Here is a 22,255-nt window from a genome sequence, read left to right on the forward strand (position 1 = left end):
CGAGTGATTTATTGTGAAAAATATGAATTTCAGCTATATATATATATATTTATATATATAAATATATTTAAATATACATGTTGCGTAACAGCTGGGGGAAGGATCCAGAGAAGGAGAGAGTGCATGTCGAGCAAAGAAAGAAAGAGACACATCTAGCATATGATAGAGACAAAAATAGAAAATGAACAACACCAACATTTGTGTTTTAAATAATGTTGCACCATTTTAAAATCATATCTTCCAAGCCCAAATCTGAATAATGGTTCATTGGAATTTAGATGAGAATTAATAAAAACATACTTTGCATTTAATGGTATACCCTGATACACGTTCTATCACATGTCTCTCTGTTTGATAATAAATAATAATAATAATAATAATTCGGGTAGACATTAAACTATTTCAAACAAATCAGTAATCCGATGTTTTAAGGTAAGGACATTACAGTAAAATAATCCCCTCCCCGAACACATAAAGTCTGCCAAGTCAATTAATTTATGCGCACGCGCATTCTTAAGTACAAGAGGGGCGGAGACATACTGGAAAACATCGTGACGCGTGTGTGGGAGACCGGAAAAGTGGAACCCACCGATTGGTCAGAAGATGTTTGACAGACAGTTCATCGGACGAATCAGCGAACAGGGTGTGTTCGCTGAGCGTTTGCGCAGATCTCTCGACTCCCGCGAGAACACCGGAGCGCTCAGGCCGAGCGGCGGTCCATCCGCAAGGAGTCAGATCGAGTCCTGCGGCGCAGCGCGCGCAGCATGTTGCGTCACAAGTTGCCTCCTTACGGGAAATGTGGGCGGTGCTACCCCAGAATCACTCGGACGGGACGGAATAACGCACTTACAGTTCTTGTTTTGGTCGACGTTCAGATTTAAGGAATACATACATATGGAATCGAAGTAACGGGAGAGCTCACAGGGACCCGCGTGAGAGCCCGTGAGGTGAGTCATGACGCCTTTAGACCGCGGAAACAACATGGCGATAACGGTTATGACAAAACATGAAAACTCAACGCTGTCTTCAATGTGACATGACAGTGTCTCTGACATGCGCGTGAGCCACACACTGTTAGCTCAGCGTTAGCCACACACTGTTAGCTCAGCGTTAGCCACACACTGTTAGCTCAGCGTGAGCCACACACTGTTAGCTCAGCGTTAGCCACACACTGTTAGCTCAGCGTTAGCCACACACTGTTAGCTCAGCGTTAGCCACACACTGTTGGCTCAGCGTTAGCCACACACTGTTAGCTCAGCGTTAGCCACACACTGTTAGCTCAGCGTTAGCCACACACTGTTAGCTCAGCGTTAGCCACACACTGTTAGCTCAGCGTTAGCCACACACTGTGTTAGCTCAGCGTTAGCCACACACTGTTGGCTCAGCGTTAGCCACACACTGTTAGCTCAGCGTTAGCCACACACTGTTAGCTCAGCGTTAGCCACACACTGTTAGTTCAGCGTTAGCCACACACTGTGTTAGCTCAGCGTTAGCCACACACTGTTAGCTCAGCGTTAGCCACACACTGTTAGCTCAGCGTTAGCCACACACTGTTAGTTCAGCGTTAGCCACACACTGTGTTAGCTCAGCGTTAGCCACACACTGTTGGCTCAGCGTTAGCCACACACTGTTAGCTCAGCGTTAGCCACACACTGTTAGCTCAGCGTTAGCCACACACTGTGTTAGCTCAGCGTTAGCCACACACTGTTGGCTCAGCGTTAGCCACACACTGTTGGCTCAGCGTTAGCCACACACTGTTAGCTCAGCGTTAGCCACACACTGTTAGCTCAGCGTTAGCTGCCATTAGCTAGAATACTCTAAGTAACGTTAGCTTAGCAAAGTGATAACGGAGAAGATGAGACGTGAAGATGAACAGACAACAAGTGACTTCGACGTTACTCAATGACTAGTTACTGTGACTAGCTACTGGGTCTAGTTACTAAGAGTAGTTACTGGGACTAGTTACTGTGACTAGTTACTAAGAGTATCTACTGGGACTAGTTACTGTGACTAGCTACTGGGACTAGTTACGTGGGCTAGTTACTGAGAGTAGCTACTCCGAATAGCTAGTTACTGGGACTAGTAACTAGACCCAGTAACTAGCCCCAGTAACTAGTAGTTACTGGGACTAGCTACTGGGACTTATTACTATCACTAGCTACTGGGACTAACTAATGGGACTAGCTAATGGGACTTATTACTGTGACTAGTCACAGGGACTAGCTACTGGGACTAGTTACTGTGACTAGTTACTAAGAGTAGTTACTAAGAGTAGATACTGGGTCTAGTTACTAAGAGTAGCTACTGGGTGTAGTTACTAAGACTAGTTACTAGGTCTAGTTACTAAGAGTAGCTACTGGGTTTAGTTACTAAGAGTAGTTACTGGGTCTAGTTACTAAGAGTAGCTACTGGGTGTAGTTACTAAGACTAGTTACTAGGTCTAGTTACTAAGAGTAGCTACTGGGTTTAGTTACTAAGAGTAGTTACTGGGTCTAGTTACTAAGAGTAGCTACTGGGTTTAGTTACTAAGACTAGTTACTAGGTCTAGTTACTAAGAGTAGCTACTGGGTTTAGTTACTAAGAGTAGCTACTGGGTTTAGTTACTAAGACTAGTTACTAGGTCTAGTTACTATGAGTAGCTACTGGGTTTAGTTACTAAGAGTAGTTACTGGGTCTAGTTACTAAGAGTAGCTACTGGGACTAGTTACTGTGACTAGTTACTGGGTCTAGTTACTAAGAGTAGCTACTGGGACTAGTTACTAAGACTAGTTACTGGGTCTAGTTACTAAGAGTAGCTACTGGGTCTAGTTACTAAGAGTAGCTACTGGGTTTAGTTACTAAGAGTAGCTACTGGGTTTAGTTACTAAGACTAGTTACTGGGTCTAGTTACTAAGAGTAGCTACTGGGTCTAGTTACTAAGAGTAGCTACTGGGTTTAGTTACTAAGAGTAGCTACTGGGTCTAGTTACTAAGACTAGTTACTGGGTCTAGTTACTAAGAGTAGCTACTGGGTCTAGTTACTAAGAGTAGCTACTGGGTTTAGTTACTAAGAGTAGTTACTGGGTCTAGTTACTAAGAGTAGCTACTGGGTCTAGTTACTAAGAGTAGCTACTGGGACTAGTTACTGTGACTAGTTACTGAGAGTAGCTACTCCGAATAGCTAGTTACTGGGACTTATTACTATCACTAGCTACTGGGACTAGCTCATGTGACTTATTACTGTGACTAGTCACAGGGACTAGCTACTGGGACTAGTTACTGTGACTAGCTACTGGGACTAGCTCAGGCGACTAGCTACTGGGACTAGCGGCTTGGCCGATCTCCTGGGACTAGCGGTCGTCTCTCCAGTCTGACGTGTTCTCTGTTTATGCTCCAGCTCGTCTTCATCATGGTCTTCATCATGGCGTCGGCTGCATCACTGCAGCTGCTGCTGCTGGCCTGCGTTGCCTCTTCTCTGCCCGGTGAGTATCCCCCTTTTTCATCTCATCACAGGACGGTTTATTGACACTTTAGCAGTGATGTGTGTCACTCGATCTTTCTGGTGTCGTGGCGAGGGAGGGAGGGCCGACAGTAGGGAGGGAGGGAAGGAAGCGAAGGGAGGAAGAAAGGGAGGGAGGGAGGGAGAGTGGAAGCAAAGGAAGGAATAATGTTGTCTGAGCTTAAAAATGGGCGACTGTGGGTCAGTGGGTAGCAGGTCCATCTTTCCACCGGGGGGTTGGCGGTTCAACCCCCGCCCTAGTCCATGTGTCCTTGAGCAAGGCGCTTCACCCCGTGTTGCTCCCTGTAGCCGTTCTCCGGTGTGTGAACGTCACATGATTGTGAGTCTTTGGATAAAAGTCGTGACCTCGGTCCTCGTCTGCTGTCCTTCAGCTTCGGGAGGCGACGGCCACCTGCTGATCGCCCCGCAGTCTCCGGTCCTGGAGATCGGCACCAACTTCACGGCCACCTGCGTCATCGCGGACACGGACCGGGTCACGGCCGACGACCTCTCCTGGAACCTGTCCCGGACCACCGTGCCCAGAGACCAGTACGCCAAGATCAACGAGTCGGCGCTCGCCGTCACCGTCCCCGTCGTCGGGGAAAAGTCAGAGTGGCTGTTTTGCCTCGGCAGGAAGGCGTCGCCCAACTTCCACCTGGACAGAAGCAAATTCATCCACGGGATCCTCCTCACCAAAGGATGTAGGCTGGAGCTCTGCAGCTGTTTTAAACGCCTTTAAAGATTCTGTCCGTTACTTACATTAGTCTCACATCTCACTGCAGACATGAGGTGTTACTCAAAATGACTGATGTTAACATGCGAAGGAAGGAAGGAAGGAAGAAAAGAATGGTGTCCAACTAAACAACTGGGAGGGAGGGAAAGAAGGAAGGAAAGAAGGAAAGAATGGTGTCCAACTAAACAACTGGGAAGGAAGGAAGAAATAAAGCAAGGAAGGAAGAAATAAAGGAAGGAAGGAAAGAAAGAAGGAAATAAGGAAAGAATGGTGTCCAACTAAACAACTGGGAGGGAGGGAAAGAAGGAAGGAAGGAAAGAAGGAAAGAATGGTGTCCATTCCAACTAAACAACTGGGAAGGAAGGAACGAAGGAAGGAAGGAAAGAAAGAAGGAAATAAGGAAAGAATGGTGTCCAACTAAACAACTGGGAGGGAAAGCAGGAAGGAAGGAAGGAATAGTGTCCAACTGACCAACTGTGAAGGAAGGAAGGAATAGTGTAACTGAAGGAAGGAAGGAAGAAAAGAATGGTGTCCAACTAAACAACTGGGAAGGAAGGAAGAAATAAAGGAAGGAAGGAAAGAAAGAAGGAAATAAGGAAAGAATGGTGTCCAACTAAACAACTGGGAGGGAGGGAGGGAAGGAAGGAAAGAAGGAAAGAATGGTGTCCATTCCAACAAAACAACTGGGAAGGAAGGAAAGAAAGAAGGAAATAAGGAAGGAATAGTGTCCAACTGTGAACGAAGGAAGGAAGGAAGGAATAAAGTTGTTTGATCTTGAAAGCAACCTGACTCAATCGTACACAAACCGACGTGATAAACGTAACTTCACTTTTAGCGTTGACGTGTTTCTCAGAGACGTGAACGTGTCGTTTGAAAGACGGCATGCGTAGTTCTGTATATTTATTGTGAATAAGTCGTGTTTGTTTGTGTCGCTGTCAGATCGCCCGGTGAAGCCTGAGAACGTTTCCTGTCAGGCCGTCCAGGGGGTCAAATACATCTCCACCACCCTGCGCTGCTCGTGGGCCGCGGCGGGCCGCCAGACCTCCGGCGTCCCCACGTCGTACACGCTGAACGTCGCAGTGATATCGTGAGTAAAGTTTTATTAAAGCAAAAGGATTGAGCTTTTATTGTGAACGTTGTCTGTCATCTCAGGATGCTTAATGACGATTTTATTTGAGATAATTCTGCTCCTAAAATGAATGCTACTTTTGAGCTTCATTTTAACCGCACCTCCACCGTTGAACCCCTAGAGGGCGGTGTGTTATCGCAGTTAGACGACATTAACGCGTTCTCCGACAGCTCCGCGGCCTTCAACGCGTCGACCCGTGGCAACGAGGCCGCCGTGGACTTCCTGACCAGCTTCCCTAATCACATGATGCTGGACATCTGGGTGGAGGCGCACAACAGGCTGGGGAGGGTGGAGTCAGAGCATCTGAAGGAGGAAGCCGGCTGGTTCGGTAAGTGGGCTTCATGTGGTCTACGTCTGGTCCACGTCTGGTCCTGGTCTCTGGTCCTGGTCTCCGTCTGGTCCATGACCTGAGCTCACCAGCCCGGTGCTGAGCAGCGTGGTGTGTGTGTGTGTTGCAGTGAAAACGAACCCTCCGTCAGACGTGCAGGTGGTCTCTGAGAGGAGCTTCCCCACCTCCCTCCTGATCAACTGGACTCACCCCATCCCCAAAGAATATGTGAGGCTAACCTACCAGATACGGTTCTGCCCCAATGGCTCTGAGAGCTGGACGTATGTAAGTATGTTTGTTCTCCGAACACACAGTCATTAAAATAAATACTACACATAATTCAGTATCACGATAGATTCAGGGCCTTCGAAAAGTATTCAGCCCTCCTGCGGATCTTCCTATCGTGTCGCTATTGATTTTTTGTTTTGTTTTTTGGAATGGATCTTCACAAAAAAGTCAAAATTGGTGAAATTAAATTAGAGAAATCATTAAAGAGATGAAGCTATGAATCCTAAGTAGCTTCTGGAGTCACATAATTAATTAAATACAATCTGAGTGTCACATGATGACGGAGCATGTTTGAATCCATTATTACAAAATAACAGAAATAAGACTTTGCTTTATTTTATTTTACTTCACTTATTCTGACAAATATAATAAATCTAAAAAAACTAAATTTTAATTCCAGGTTGTAAAAATCAAAAAACTTCAATGGGACCTGATTTTTAAAAATGCATAAATTAAGCAATCATTGGTAAATATCTGTTTTCATCTAGTTTTGCTCTTTTTAAACATCTGTAATATTATTTAAATTTATGATGGACACATGAAGTTTTTATTACTTTTTAGACATTATTGCACATTAAAAATCTACTTTTCTTTCCATCTATTAAGTACTGGTTTTAGTAATACTTTTTAATTCCCTCTTATTTATACATGTTTATACTTTTGCTTTATTGTTCTTATGCTTCTATTGTAATGTTTGATAAATCTCTGGCACAATAATTTAAATAAAGTCCCGTTAGCTTAAGGGTTATGACGACGATGTTCTTTCTCCATATTTTGGTGTTATCTCCTACGTGTTGAAGCCGTTTGTCTTTTATAATAATTTAAATTAATAATAATTTACACTTCTATAGCGCTTTTCTAGGTACCCAAAGAAGCTTTTCTTATAGTCAATAACCGCGTGGCGTTCAATGTCCCTTCAGGTTCCGCTGGTTGACACGGCAACGGACATCCAGTCCTTCCGGCTCCAGAACCTGCGCCCGGCCACCGTGTACGTCTCCCAGGTGAGCTGCAAGAACGCCCGTGAGGGCCACGGCTACTGGAGCGCGTGGAGCGCCAACGCCACGGCCGCCACGCCGGAGGACCGTGAGTTCACGCCGCCGCTACCGCATTGCTCAATAACCGGGGCACATCTTCAAATACTGCTGAGCCGGTGAATCTGCCCACTGCAATGTTGTGATGTAGACGTGGAATATTTATTATTATTTATGTTTTATCTTTTCTAGGACCAGGTAAACCGGATTTATGGAGAATCGTCTCTGAGGGAGACGACGGCCGACTGGTGCAGTTTATCTGTAAGGTAAATAACGGCGTCGCCTTCAATTTACCTCCCAAAAAATGCTGATTGATACAAATATTACGTAACAATAAAGTTAAAGCGTCTGAGGGACGAGCCGCTCTCCTCCTGAGCCTCGGTCGCTGCGTCTCGTCTGGATTTGAGACCCCTTTTGTTTTCCTGTGTGTCTCCACTTCCTGTTGCGTTTCAAAATAAAGGCGTCTTTCTGTGAACTGAATCCCCATATTTGTTAATATGAGGTTTTTAAATCAGAAATATTTGCAGGACAGTGTTGTGTGAAAATGCTCCATAAATTAATAATAGTAATATTACCGTCTTTTGATAAATATAAATTATATTTCGGAGGAATTTAAATGAACAATTTTGGCCTTTACAACACGTAACTGTTTCCAGAGAGATGAATGCCAAATGTTGCTAAAGAAATCTCAATAATATGGAGTAAATATATAATGCTGTATATTGGCCTCACACTCCGAGTAAGAGAGGAAAAATACATAATACACCCCATAAAAGGGTAAAAATATTTGATCTTTTTCATAAAGAAATTCCCTGAAGAGTCTAAAAAATATATAATAATACATCCATCCTAATAGACAACTATTATAAATGCTTGTCTAGCATATTCCCTCAAAGTGGATAAAAAGGGGAACAATTTAAACCCCAAATATCTCACTCCCAACTCAGAGCTTCTTCTATAGACATCTCAATAACAGCAAACAAAACAATGTTCTAAAGTCATGTTCAGACAGGAAATTTTTTATTTTGTTCTTTTTTTAAAGTCAGGAGACACAGATGATCAAAGATCCTCGTGGGAGAGCGACGCTCCACGACTTACACTTAAAGGAAAAGATGAATAGAACAATAAAAACAATAAAACAATGTTTTATTCCGAGTGACTTTGTGTCTGCCAGGATCCTGTCCGGCCCAATGGGAGGATAACGGGGTTCAGCATAAGGCTCCAGGACCAAAAGGTCCCCCGCCCGGTCAACCGGTCCGAGAGCGGCTCCTTCACCGTCCTGCAGCGGCTCCGCCTGGCGGACGGGAAGTCGGTCAAAGCGTTCGCCGCCGCGCACAACGCTGTGGGGAAATCCGCGGAGGCGTCGCTGGTCATCCCCGATAAAGCTCACGGTACGTTACCATGGCGACGCTTTAAAGACTAGTCCACACCGCCGCAACACAACACAACACACCACATATGTTCATACAGTAACCCTGCATTGTCCAGTGGGTCAGTGTTCACCAGTATTTCCTTTGATCTTCCTGTAAATGCTGCCCCCTTGTGTCTCAAACGAACATTGCATCCCCACATTTTCATTTTGATGTACTTTTCCTACAATGGCGACTTTATGATGTCGAACTTTGAATTAAGTCTTTTTAATGTTGATGATGGACTAAAGTGGCACCTTATTAAGGATAAGTGTGTGTGTGTCAGAACCCCCCCCAGTTGCAGAGCTGAAGGTGTGGCCCCAGGGGGGCCGGCTGTGGTTGGAGTGGACCCCCCCCAACAGCTCTTCCCTCTCTGAGTACGTGGTCCAGTGGGTCAGCGGCGAGCAGACGGACTGGCAGCGGGAAAACAGAACCACCCGGCGCACCGCCATCAAAGGTCGTCTTGTTTGAGTGTTATTGAATCCTAAAGGTCGTTGAGAATCAACCGCTTGGACTTAATTGATCCTCTTTGCTCTAAGTACTTTATTCTGACGTTTCCTTCGACTCTCATCGTGACCTCCAGGCGACCTCGAGAGGTTTGTGTGCTACAACGTGTCCGTTCATCCTTTGTACTCCGGACGGACCGGGAGAGCAGCGAGAGCTGAGGCCTTCCTGGAGCAAGGAGGTATGAACACACACACACATGAGATATCCTAACCCAGCTCCAGAGGTCACACTATGTATCTGAGATATCCTAACCCAGCTCCAGAGGTCACACTATGTATCTGAGATATCTGAACCAGCTCCAGAGGTCACACTATGTATCTGAGATATCCTAACCCAGCTCCAGAGGTCACACTATGTATCTGAGATATCCTAACCCAGCTCCAGAGGTCACACTATGTATCTGAGATATCTGAACCAGCTCCAGAGGTCACACTATGTATCTGAGATATCCTAACCCAGCTCCAGAGGTCACACTATGTATCTGAGATATCTGACCCAGCTCCAGAGGTCACACTATGTATCTGAGATATCCTAACCCAGCTCCGTGGTTGTCCTCCTCAGCGCCGCTGGAGGCCCCGGCGGTCCGCCTGAAGGGCAAACCGGGCCACAATGAGGCGGAGCTGGTCTGGAAGGAGCTCCCCCAACGCAGCCGGAGAGGCTTCATCACCAACTACACCATCTTCTACACCAGTGAAACCACCACACACAGTGCGTCTATCTCTGACATGACCTTTTTCCTGACGGTCCCTGAACGCCTCTCTCATTCGGCGTTTTTTTTGGGACTAATTCTTTCAGAGGTCACGTTGCCGGCCGACGCCACCTCGTACACGCTGACGTCGCTGACGGGCAACACCAAGTACGACACCTGGATCGTGGCCTCGACCGTCAACGGCTCCACGGCCAGCTTCAACCACTCGTTCACCACGCTGAAATACGGTGAGAGGAAACCGTGGTCAGAAATATATATTTGTATGTATATATATGTGTGTGTGTATATGTATATATATTATTTTATATATATTTTATTATTTAATTAATATGTGTATATATATATATATATGCATTTATAATATATTATTATATATATTTACGTTTAATATATTATATTATATTTGTGTATGAAAGTATTTATATATAAATATATATACAAAAATATAATATATTATACAAATATAATAATAATATATTATATTTGTGTGTCTGTATATATACTCAAGTATAATATAATCTACAAATATAATTATAGAAATATAATATATATATATATATATACACATATATTTTATACATATATTTCATAAATATACATATATATAATATGTGGCGTTCTCTCGTTTCCCTCAGCGCCGGGCGAGATGGAGGGCATCGTGGTGGGCGTGAGCCTCGGCTTCCTGTTCCTCGTGGTTGTGACCATGCTGCTCTGCGCCTACAAGAAAGACGCGTGAGTCAACCGGCTGTAACTGCAGCGCTGTGTGTGTATATAGATATATATATATCTATATATATATAGATAAAAATAAATAACCCTCAGTGTTTCCTCACCCTGCAGGATCAAGGTGAATTTCTGGCCCCGGATTCCAGACCCCGGAGAGAGCACCATAGGAAGCTGGTCTCCTGATTACCCTTTGAAAGTGAGGAGACGCATGTATAGTATTCACTAAGCGACAATCGGCTTCCTGTCCGGGTCCGACCCGTCCACGTGGTTCCCGTATGCTCCCCACGCCGCCTCGCCGCTGAACCTGGAGATTTTATTTCTGATTGTAACCGGGCTTTTCTTTTCCCGCCGTGCAGGCGGAGCCGCCGAAGGAGAGCGGCGTCAGCGTGCTGGACGTGGACGCGTGCGACGGCAAAAGCGTGTTCGAGGAGGACAAGGCCGGCTGCCTGCCCCTGAAGAAGGACAAGTACCTGTCGGAGGAGCACAGCAGCGGCATCGGAGGCTCCTCCTGCATGTCGTCGCCGCGCCAGAGCGTGTCCGACAGCGACGAGGGCGGCGACATGGCCGACACCACGGCCGGCACGGTGCAGTACTCGTCGGTGGTGGCCGCCAACAACGGCTACAAGGGGCAGGCGCCCCAGCAGGCCGTGTTCTCGCGGTCCGAGTCCACGCAGCCCCTGCTGGACTCGGAGGAGAACGCGGACACGTCGCTGCAGGACGGCGGCGGACGCGGCCCCCGGAGGCCCTGCTCCGACCAGCAGGGGGCGCTGGAGGCGCTGGACTTCTGTCCCCTGGACGAGGACGGCGAGCGGCAGGCGACGCCCACGGACGGCCAGGAGGGGGCGCCGGCGTCCAGCTACAGGCTTCAGCTGGGCGGCTACCGGCCGCAGTGAGGCGGCTGCGGGAAACGCTTCTGTGCCTTTCTGTTAAAGTGGCAATCGGAACGTTTTTGGCTTATTACGAAGTAAATGTTGATTGCACGATATCATAATGTTTCCGTTGATTCCCCGTGAGGCCGGAAATATATCGACTGTAACGTTAAGACAAAAGACGGTGTGTCCCGTGTCCACCGCTCCAACACGCCCCCAGGAGGAGCTCCAGTCACGTGACGCCGTGGGAACCAATAAGACTGCTTTCCCATCGGCGCCTGTCGACGTCCTTCAGTCCTAAAAGTTAAAAAATGCCCGAATAGTTGAAACCAGTTATTTTCCTTCCTCCGGGAATGTGATCGAGACAGGACCGAGGGCTGGGAGGCGGGGTCTAAAGACTGGGAGGCGGAGCTAAAGGCAACGATGGCGGTTGTGCTCTACGGATCAGGAAGATCCACCCAACATCGTTCTATACTCGGTAGTCCGATGTTTGTTTTCTTTGTGATCTGATATTTGCAAAACGTGTTTCCAGTTCTCAGAAGAATCCGTTATCAACAACAGATTCTGTAAATGCCAGCGGGGGATTTTAAAAGTTGTCTGTTGCCACGTTCATGTCAGTGTTAGTACTTCTTCAAGAGTAATTAGTCTCCTAGCTTTGCACTCGCATAGAAAACCTCCACAGCCACGCACACCGAACAACCCGACACCCTCATACCCTTTACAGATGAAAAATAGTCTCTTGGCTAACTCTGGCACATTTACTGAAATGTTTTTATCAATGTGCACTGTCCCTTATTAAATATACCATTATTACCCTCAGAATAAATAAATAATCTCCTCTGGCCAAATCCTCCTCAAACTGATCATCAATAAACCTTTTATGCTTCAGAGACACTCTATACACTTTTATTTTTTACATTTTCATTTCCTTTATTGTTTAAATTCATAAATGTATCATGTCCTGATATGTTATTTTCATTTTATATTTGTAAATAAAATGTTGTAGCTGCAAATGAATAAAGTAACATATAATCTAATATTTCCCCATCGATAAAATCTTTTACATTTGATTTTTGACATCAAGACGGATTCAACTTTTTAAAGATTAAAGTGATTGATGGCGTCTTTAATTTTGCTGCTTTAAAAGCAGAAGCTCGTGTCACCGGGACCTTTTGAAGAGAGCGGCGGCCATTGTTCATGTTATTAGTAACAGCGCCAAAAATGCATGTTTTCCAAAAAAGGAAAACAATACGGATGACACGCGTCACGAGTCAATTTAAAAGACGAGCGCGTGACCTTTCGACTTCGACTGGTCCTCGTTGACCTCATTGACCTTGTTGACCTCGTTGACCTCTGTGTTCGGAACCGACTCGGAGCCCTGCAGGTTGGACCTCCGGCTGGACGAGAGCTCCGACGTTCCCATCCTGGAGGACGGGTCCTCGTCCCCCATGGACTTCCCCCAGGAGCAGTGGCCGGTGGGGACGGACCTCCAGAACATCGAGAGGTGCGTCGTCCGCCTTCCGCTTCATCGCCATTCATTCTGACGCCTCGTTTTAAACCGCGTTTCTAGAAGAAGAAAAAAACTGCAGACTATCCACTGGAAAAATACACTGGATTTTGAGTTGATATATGTCCTCATTTAAGATGATTATTAAATAAAATGTAATACAAATTGTCTTTTTTTAATGTCCACTTCCTGTCGAGCTGGCCCCATGAATGCTGCTTGGTTAAATTTTGTAGCTGTTTTTTAAACACTAAATGATGATCCTTATCAAAATAAATGTTTTAACGAACATGTCAACGTCAGCTGTTTTTATTGTGAAGCCTTTTCCCACCAATACAAGAAATAAAGAAGCTTCTACATTAGCATACAAGGCATTAACATGCACTAATATTCACTCACGTGCACTAAATAGCATTAACATGCATTAACATGCACGAGTATACACTCACATGCACTAAAATGCATTAACATGCACTAATAAACACTCACATGCACTAATATTCACTCACATGCACTACAATGCATTAACGTGCACTAATATACACTCACATGCACTAAAAGGCATTAACATGCACTAATATTCACTCACATGCACTACAATGCATTAACATGCACTACTATTCATTTGAATATAATTTCATAATTGTCTGACAATAATGATCATGATGTGATTACGATGCACACATTCTTAACGAATATAACTATTACATTTTAAATAATTTAGCTATATTGAGTTGCTTTTAAAGTCACAATCATGAGCTATAATCGACTAAATCTATGTTGCTGCTCACTATACGTGCAGCTGAGCAGCGTGTGTGTGTGTGTGTGTGTGTGTGTGTGTGTGTGTGTGTGTGTGTGTGTGTGTGTGTGTGTGTGTGTGTGTGTGTGTGTGTGTGTGTGTGTGTGTGTGTGTGTGTGTGTGTGTGTGTGTGTGTGTGTGTGTGTGTGTGTGTATCTGTGCGCGCGCGCATGAGAACCACCGTGTCTCTTTAACGGAGGCTTCCTCAGGACGGAGCGGGGGGGTGGATGAGTTCATCGGGTTCATGTAGTATCGCACGCCGCCTCATCCCCCTCCAGGTCGGCTCGCCTCCCCCGGACGCCTCGGTGAACGCGGGCTGGTGATGGAACAGACGAGCCCTGACCTCCTCCTCCGGGACTCAGACACTCGGACCAGCCGGTGACTCCAGACTAGAGCTGCCATTTTTTTTTTTTTAGGTCATTCGAGGCATCCGGCTAACTTGTCTGCGGTCGCCCGGTGGGGATGGAGGGATCGCTTCGTACCAGCGGAATCATATAATATCGATCATGATGGCTGATGGGTGTTTCAGAGGGATGGATAGAGGCAGGGGGAAGATGGCAGCGGATGCGTTCCCGAGACCCGCGTACCCGCAGCACTACGTCCAGCAGCCCGGACCGCAGCAGCAGCAGCCGGGCAGCGACATCCAGGAGTTAGCCACCAAGCGCGTGGACGTCCAGAAGAAGCGCTTCTACCTGGACGTGAAGCAGAGCGCGCGCGGCCGCTTCCTGAAGATAGCCGAGGTGTGGATCGGGAGAGGCCGCCACGACAACATCAGGAAGAGCAAGCTGACGCTGTCCATGTCGATGGCGCCCGCGCTCCGCTACTCCCTGGGCGACTTCATCGATTATTACGCCCGCATCGGGCTGCGGGGGGGCCTCGCGCCGCCGCCGCTGGAGGAGCACAGCGGCGCGAGCGGCGCGAACGCTCAGGGCCGCGCGCGCGACTCCCGCCGGAGGGCGCCGGAGCCGCCGCACGCGGGGCCGCCGCCTTCCAACGGCTCCGCGGCGACCGACGACCACGCGCACCGCGTCCTCAAGAGCGAGTTGATCGAGCGCGACAACAGGAAGTACTACCTGGACCTGAAGGAGAACCAGCGCGGCCGCTTCCTCCGCATCCGGCAGACCGTCAGCAGGGGACACGGCACCATGGGCTACTACGGCCAGGGCATCGAGCAGAGCATCGTGCTGCCGGCGCAGGGGCTCATCGAGTTCCGGGACGCGCTGTCGCAGCTCATCGAGGACTACGGCGACGAGGAGAGCGACGACCGCGGCGGCGACCGGACCGGGTCCAGGAACCACCAGAACCAGAACCGCGACGACAACCCGGAGCTCCCGGAGGCCGCGTCGTTCCGCGTGGACAACAAGCGCTTCTACTTCGACGTGGGCTCCAACCGCTACGGCGTCTTTTTGAAAATCAGCGAGGTGCGGCAGCCGTACCGGAACACCATCACGGTCCCCCTGAAGGCCTGGGCCCGGTTCGGGGACAACTTCGTCCGCTACGAGGAGGAGATGCGGCGGATCTTCTCCTGCCACAAGGAGAAGCGGATGGACGCGCGGCAGGACAGCGAGGAGCCGGAGGACTGACCCCCCGCCGGGCAGGAGGCTGAGCTTCATCCATGTGTTTTAGGGACCGTGTTAATGAGATGATCAGACCCCCTATAGACCCCCTATAGACCCCCCATAGATCCCCTATAGACCCCCTATAGACCCCCTATAGACCCCCCCCCCCCTGCAGGGTCCACAAGGGCTGGTACCACCCACCAACAACCTGCCAAGGATTATACATGTGTCAACCTCAGTGCTATTTAATGCACTTTAGCCAGGGCCGACCCGACCTATTGACCCTGACCCCCCCCCCCCCACACTTGAAGTGTTCTCTGAGTTGCATTGAAGGGTCACAGTGAGGCCGCATGCTCTACACGTGAATCATTTAGCAGCGTGGTAGTTTTAGGACGCCTGCCGACTACAAGTTACTGGATCTGTGTCGAGGAATCGAAGAAGGAAAGAAGAAAAAAATAGAACAAATTAGAATTTGTTTTAGCATTTATTTTCATTTCTTTGAGATTTAAAAAGGAACAGAAGACCCCACATGTACATGTGGGTTGTTTAAGGGGAGGGGGATGTGGGGGAAAGAGGTAGCTGTAAGCTCAACACACACACACACACATGCCGGCTGCATCGACCGACACGTGCACTACACCACGTGCACAACACACACACACACACCAGTGTGTGTGTGTTGTGCACCTCGGTGGACTCCAACCACGACTGCTTCCTACACAGGAAATGTGTAGTTCATTTAAGAATCACGAGGTCGACTACAGTCACCACGTCTTGAACAATACTGCAGAACACACACACTCACTCACTCACATTCACACACACTCACACACACACATACTCACACTCACACACACACACTCACACTCACTCACACACACTCACACACACTGAGTCCACATCCTTCATATTTATCTTTGTGAGGTATCTTCTTGTTTCTCCTCTCTCCTCCCAGTTGGGGGTGATTGTGTTGTTGTTGACGAGCTGTGGGGTGATTGTGTTGTTGTTGACGAGGTGTGGTGATCGTAGCTCGACAGGTGCCCCCCCCCCCCTGTGTGCGTGAGGTGACGAGCAGCTGGTCCTCAGCACTGTGCATGTTCTTCATCACCGGAAACACTCACTGCAGAACCATCCAGCTGGAGGCCAAACTGGTTCTGCACTGAAACTCGGAGAACCCTAACCCCCCCCCCCATCATCCGTGCATCACGTCACCGCGTTTGTTTTTCCACGCGACCAAAGAGGCATTACCTTTCTCAGATTTCCTTTATTTTATGCGGCATGAAGTCAAATTTTTCAGTAAAAAATAGAGAATTTATTTTCCCTGCTGTTAATCCTCTGAGCCCTGAGATCACTGATCACACGTTCTCCAAGGAACCCTTTATGGACCGCTGGACAACGTGATGAGGACTCTACTCATTATTATTCAGAATTATAACTGATCCCAGACCCACTTGGAACAAACGATCACGACCCAGATGACATGAGTGACCATTCCTGGACTCTCATCTTATGTTATCTTGTTATATTAAAAGAGATAGTTTCAATAATCGCTGCTTTTGTTTCATGTTAAATATTTTATAAATGAGAAAGAATAAAAGCCTTTTGGCACATTTCCATTGGATTGAACGGTAGACAGAGAGGACCGTGCAGGCGCCCTCGTGTGGCCTAAAGGTGTACTGCGGGTGGAAACGCCAAGTCGAAGATATGGAAGAATTTCCGCTCAAATTTCCCGTGACCCACCCGAGGGTCTGGACCCAGTGTTTGGGAACCTCTGCTGATAATCTGAATGAATCCTTTGTCACGTGGTTTAATTCTCGTACTGTGCTCCCTTGTGATTGGACGCCGTTGAGCTGCAAGCACTGCGGTTCTCCTCTTGTACTTATTCATATTAATATTCATATTAGAAATGAAGTCAAAGAAACTTCTGGTGGAAACCCCGACGTTAGACTCGGTACCATGAAGGCACGTTTAGCGTAGCGGCGTCGTGTGGCTGCCGGAGGAAACCGCTCCGTGGTGTTTGTGTTGGTGGCAGCCGGGTCTTGTGATGCCTTCAGGGGCGACGTTGGTGTTTGTTGTCCGGTGTAGGCATGAACCGTGAGCGGTTTTATTTTCATATGAACGGCAAAAGTTCTATAACGCGTTGTGGAACTCAAAGCACAATTTATTTAAAGAAAAAAAGGACGTGCAATCAGAGTTTAGATGTTGATTTGAGAGAGTTTGTCTCTTTCAATCGTTTCCTTCGTCGAGATATTCATAATTATATTCTCATAAAGTGACGTTTACTCCCCTGACAAGCGGACGCAGAATTTCTCTAAAAAGGCGTGAAGCTCATCCGTCTTTCGTATTCTAAATATCCGAAAAGCACTTTAAATAAAAAGCTGCACTTTGGTTCCCGGGCAGAGGAACCGTTTGTGTCCACGCCGTTCGGTGCGGACGGGACAATCATGGACACGGCGAGCTCGTTGTCACGGCCGCCGCTTCACGGCAGATTCTTACGCCGCGTTCACAACACGTAACATACGAAATATTGAAAGTTGAAATAGTAAAAAATTCGCCCGACGCTGCGTAACCAGCCTGGTGGTTAGTTCTTCCGTGGCGGATGGCGGGAATGCTAATCGTTTCCATGGAGATAAGCCACGCCCCCTCTAAGGCGTGAATGAAGCGAGTCAAGGTTGCGAACATTGTGAACGCGTTTGTTGTGAACGCAGCACGACGGCGAGACTGAAGCCTCGCTGGGTGTGGAATGAGCACAGGAACACGCGAGGCACACGCGTGACGTCAGACGAGCTGCGGCACACGCTAAGAATGATGCTTTGAAATGAAGGTAAAACACGTTTCAACGTGTAGTCGGAAAATGAACAGTTTTTTAAAGCTCAACGGGGCCGGTACCGTCCAGCTGATCCAGGACCAGCTGATCAAAGACCGGTTGATCCAGGACCAGCTGATCCAGGACCAGCTGATCCAGGACCAGCTGTCAGGCGTTGCTGAGCTGTGAAGTGGTTTAAACATGAGATTACATAACGGGATTAATGTCAACGATGTTACACACAGAACCATAAAGGTTCTTAAATGGTTCTCTAAAAGGCTTTGTGGTTCTACGAGGAACCATCACCTACTGGAGAACCATTTTTTCATTTCAGGCACCTTTATAGGTTCTATGCAGAACTCTTTAAGCACATGGTTCTTTAGAGAACCCTGGTTTGAAAGGTTCTTTGTGGAACCAGAAACGGTTCTTCTATGGCATCACCCCGAAGAACCGTTTTCGGTTCCAGGTGCACCTCCATGGTTCTGTGTGTACATATAGAACCGGACGTGGTGCCTCCCGTGGATGAAGGTTCCCTGGAGAACCGACGGTTCTCCTGCAGATGTTCCACATCTGAACTCTGCTCATTTCACGACCCGAGAGACGGACGAGTTCTCGTAGTCTGAGTCGACATGTCGGCGGAGGAGAAGGTTGTGACGGCCGAGTGAGACTCTATTATTATTTGTGACGATCAGAAGAACAAATGACCCCTAGATGACCCCTAGAGGACCCCTAGAGGACCTTTGATCTTCCTCCTGATCTAACATCGTGAATCGGCAGAAGGACAACGGGCTCTCGTCGGTGTTCCTAACATTTGTTCGTCGCTTCTCTGCGTAATAAAAGTGTTTCAAGCGTTCACATCGGTCCTGCTCTTTGTTCCCTCGTAGAGAGAACGGTGCTTACATGACCTTCACATGACCTTCACATGACCTCTGACCCAGAGGACGAACCATGAGATAACATGGGGGATGAGAACGGATCGGATGGACTTCTCAAATTAACAATATGTGAATGCGGTCAGCATCTTGATCCGTTGGACGAGGAACATCAAATAACTAAAAGCTCTCATCGGCTCCACGGACCGAAGGCTGAATGTCCCCCCCCCCCCCCCCCCCGTCTCACCTTCAGTTGACCCCAACATGAAGGGGGCGTCTGGATTATTGCACTTTTCCCCATCGTCATTATAATCGTCATTATAATCGTTATTATAATCGATGTGACACGACGACCTGCTGCCGCTCCGAGCAGAATCAGAACCGACGGAGCTGGACAGTAAAGCGTTCAGCGGAAACTACGTCCGTCTGTAGACCGCCATCTGAAGACCGCCGTCTGTAGATGTTGAAGGCGTCTGGAGATCCTCTCTGAGAGAACAGCGACTCAGAAAGGTCGAAAAGATCCGTGAAACCCGTCAAAATAAAGGACCGACCCGACACGCCAAGGTCAAGTAGCTGATCAGACCTGAACCACAGGGTTCTGGATCAGACCTGAACCACAGGGTTCTGGATCAGACCCTGGCCCCATACAGCTGCTCTTCCTTTTGACAGACGTCATCACTTTTTGAAGGATTAAATACCATAAATACTTCTTAATGGGCTCAGAGGAACTAAGCTCCTCCCACTCGGGGGGGGGGGGGGCACCGGGCTGTTGGACTTCGATGAGAAGAGAGAACACACATCGGATGTTTTCAACGCCGACGCCTTAACGCACCGTTACACGTCAACCGTGTGTCTTTTTGCTTATCGCGGTTTACGTCTTTTATTTTGAAAAGCTGGTAAAAAAAAAAAAAAAAGCCAACAGAAGACTCTGAGACGCGAGGACTCTCTGATGACGTGTCTGTGGCTGTCTGTGGCTGTGAGTCCGTGCACGCTGGACAAGAAGAAGCAGCTGATCATCTAAGAGACTCTGACTGTATATGTACGTGTAATGTGTCCTATATTCCTGTAGGGGGAGAGCAGAACAATGGGGTCCTTTGTTCTCCAGAGCTCCTCCTCTACTGTAGCTATGAATATTCATTGTTTGCCTTGTGGTGTTGGAGCGATGCCGCGTTGTTACAGTGTGCATGCCAACGGTCGGTCCAGTATAACAGAACTACATGAACAATGGTGCGATGTGAGAGAAACGGTGCTTATGGACCCGGTGGGGCTGAGGAGTGATGTCACACTGAGAGGAGTGATGTCATACTGAGAGGAGTGATGTCACACTGAGAGGAGTGATGTCATACTGAGAGGAGTGATGTCACACTGAGAGGAGTGATGTCATACTGAGAGGAGTGATGTCACACTGAGAGGAGTGATACTGAGAGGAGTGATGTCACACTGAGAGGAGTGATGTCATACTGAGAGGAGTGATGTCACACTGAGAGGAGTGATGTCACACTGAGAGGAGTGATACTGAGAGGAGTGATGTCACACTGAGAGGAGTGATGTCATACTGAGAGGAGTGATGTCACACTGAGAGGAGTGATGTCACGCTGAGAGGAGTGATGTCACACTGAGAGGAGTGATACTGAGAGGAGTGATGTCACACAGGAGTGATGTCATACTGAGAGGAGTGATGTCACACAGAGGAGTGATGTCATACTGAGAGGAGTGATACTGAGAGGAGTGATGTCACACTGAGAGGAGTGATGTCATACTGAGAGTAGTGATGTCACACTGAGAGGAGTGATGTCACACTGAGAGGAGTGATACTAAGAGGAGTGATGTCATACTGAGAGGAGTGATACTGAGAGGAGTGATGTCACACAGAGGAGTGATGTCATACTGAGAGGAGTGATGTCATACTGAGAGGAGTGATGTCATACTGAGAGGAGTGATGTCACACTGAGAGGAGTGATACTAAGAGGAGTGATGTCATACTGAGAGGAGTGATGTCACACAGAGGAGTGATGTCACACTGAGTCGAGTGATGTCACACTGAGGAGTGATACTAAGAGGAGTGATGTCACACAGAGGAGTGATGTCATACTGAGAGGAGTGATGTCACACTGAGTCGAGTGATGTCACACTGAGAGGAGTGATACTAAGAGGAGTGATGTCATACTGAGAGGAGTGATGTCACACAGAGGAGTGATGTCATACTGAGAGGAGTGATGTCACACTGAGAGGAGTGATGTCATACTAAGAGGAGTGATGTCACAATGAGAGGAGTGATGTCATACTGAGAGGAGTGATGTCACAATGAGAGGAGTGATGTCATACTGAGAGGAGTGATGTCACAATGAGAGGAGTGATGTCATACTGAGAGTAGTGATGTCACACTGAGAGGAGTGATGTCACACTGAGAGGAGTGATGTCACACTAAGAGGAGTGTTGTCACACTGAGAGGAGTGATGTCACAATGAGAGGAGTGATGTCACAATGAGAGGAGTGATGTCATACTGAGAGGAGTGATGTCATACTGAGAGGAGTGATGTCACACTGAGAGGAGTGATGTCACAATGAGAGGAGTGATGTCATACTGAGAGGAGTGATGTCACACTGAGAGGAGTGATGTCATACTAAGAGGAGTGATGTCACACTAAGAGGAGTGATGTCATACTGAGAGGAGTGATGTCACACTGAGAGGAGTGATGTCACACTGAGAGGAGTGATGTCATACTGAGAGGAGTGATGTCACACTGAGAGGAGTGATGTCATACTGAGAGGAGTGATGTCACAATAAGAGGAGTGATGTCATACTGAGAGGAGTGATGTCACAATAAGAGGAGTGATGTCATACTAAGAGGAGTGATGTCACACTGAGAGGAGTGATGTCATACTGAGAGGAGTGATGTCATACTGAGAGGAGTGATGTCACACTGAGAGGAGTGATGTCACACTGAGGAGTGATGTCATACTGAGAGGAGTGATGTCACACTGAGAGGAGTGATGTCATACTGAGAGGAGTGATGTCATAATGTTACCAGGATCCAGAACCAGGCTCCAGAACCAGGCTCCAGAACCAGGCTCCAGAACCAGGCTCTAGCTCCAGAACCAGGCTCCAGAACCAGACTCCAGGATGAATAGACTTAGAAGTGAACCCGTGTGGTGAGCAGTATTTGAAGGCGGTTCTGTTCCGAGGTTCTGATGTCATGTCCAGTCACAGTTCCACTGCCTTTGTGACGGAGGTCCAAAAGATCTCCAGACGATCACATGACATCATTTTGTACTTTAACTCTTCAGATGTTTACGTGTTTATTTTAACGACTCCACGAGCAACACCTCTTCAAGCCTCTGAGGTCACATGTCGGACCTGGTGCTGGAGAAAAGAACTTGGGAAAAGAAAGCGTATGTTTATGGGTTTATTGATCATCTTTCTTCTTCTGTCGATCATTAAATATTTTACAGGATTATCAATGTTTTCAATTGTTGTTCATTTTAAGACTGAGGTGTAAACAATGTGA

At 47.5% G+C, this 22,255-nt stretch overlaps 2 protein-coding genes across 2 annotated transcripts; both read left to right on the forward strand.

The window, feature by feature from the left end:
- The first annotated feature begins 723 nt into the window (after nucleotides 1–723).
- il6st (interleukin 6 cytokine family signal transduce) lies at nucleotides 724–12,243 on the forward strand. The gene is made up of 16 exons (XM_056432685.1): nucleotides 724–947; nucleotides 3,376–3,460; nucleotides 3,870–4,178; nucleotides 5,150–5,297; nucleotides 5,510–5,667; nucleotides 5,798–5,952; nucleotides 6,876–7,038; nucleotides 7,179–7,252; nucleotides 8,161–8,377; nucleotides 8,682–8,852; nucleotides 8,979–9,080; nucleotides 9,464–9,610; nucleotides 9,698–9,838; nucleotides 10,247–10,343; nucleotides 10,452–10,533; nucleotides 10,694–12,243. The coding sequence occupies exons 2-16, from the start codon at nucleotides 3,388–3,390 to the stop codon at nucleotides 11,228–11,230; spliced, it is 2,574 nt and encodes an 857-aa protein (XP_056288660.1). The 5' UTR covers nucleotides 724–947; nucleotides 3,376–3,387; the 3' UTR covers nucleotides 11,231–12,243.
- Nucleotides 12,244–12,337: 94 nt separating this feature from the next.
- Nucleotides 12,338–15,152, forward strand: purg (purine-rich element binding protein G). The gene has a single exon (XM_056432686.1). It carries the CDS (start codon nucleotides 14,016–14,018, stop codon nucleotides 15,090–15,092), a length of 1,077 nt encoding a protein of 358 aa, XP_056288661.1. The 5' UTR covers nucleotides 12,338–14,015; the 3' UTR covers nucleotides 15,093–15,152.
- The last annotated feature ends 7,103 nt before the right edge of the window (nucleotides 15,153–22,255 follow it).

This window comes from Pseudoliparis swirei, chromosome 15, assembly GCF_029220125.1.
Source record: "Pseudoliparis swirei isolate HS2019 ecotype Mariana Trench chromosome 15, NWPU_hadal_v1, whole genome shotgun sequence".
Classification (NCBI taxonomy): Eukaryota; Metazoa; Chordata; class Actinopteri; order Perciformes; family Liparidae; genus Pseudoliparis; species Pseudoliparis swirei.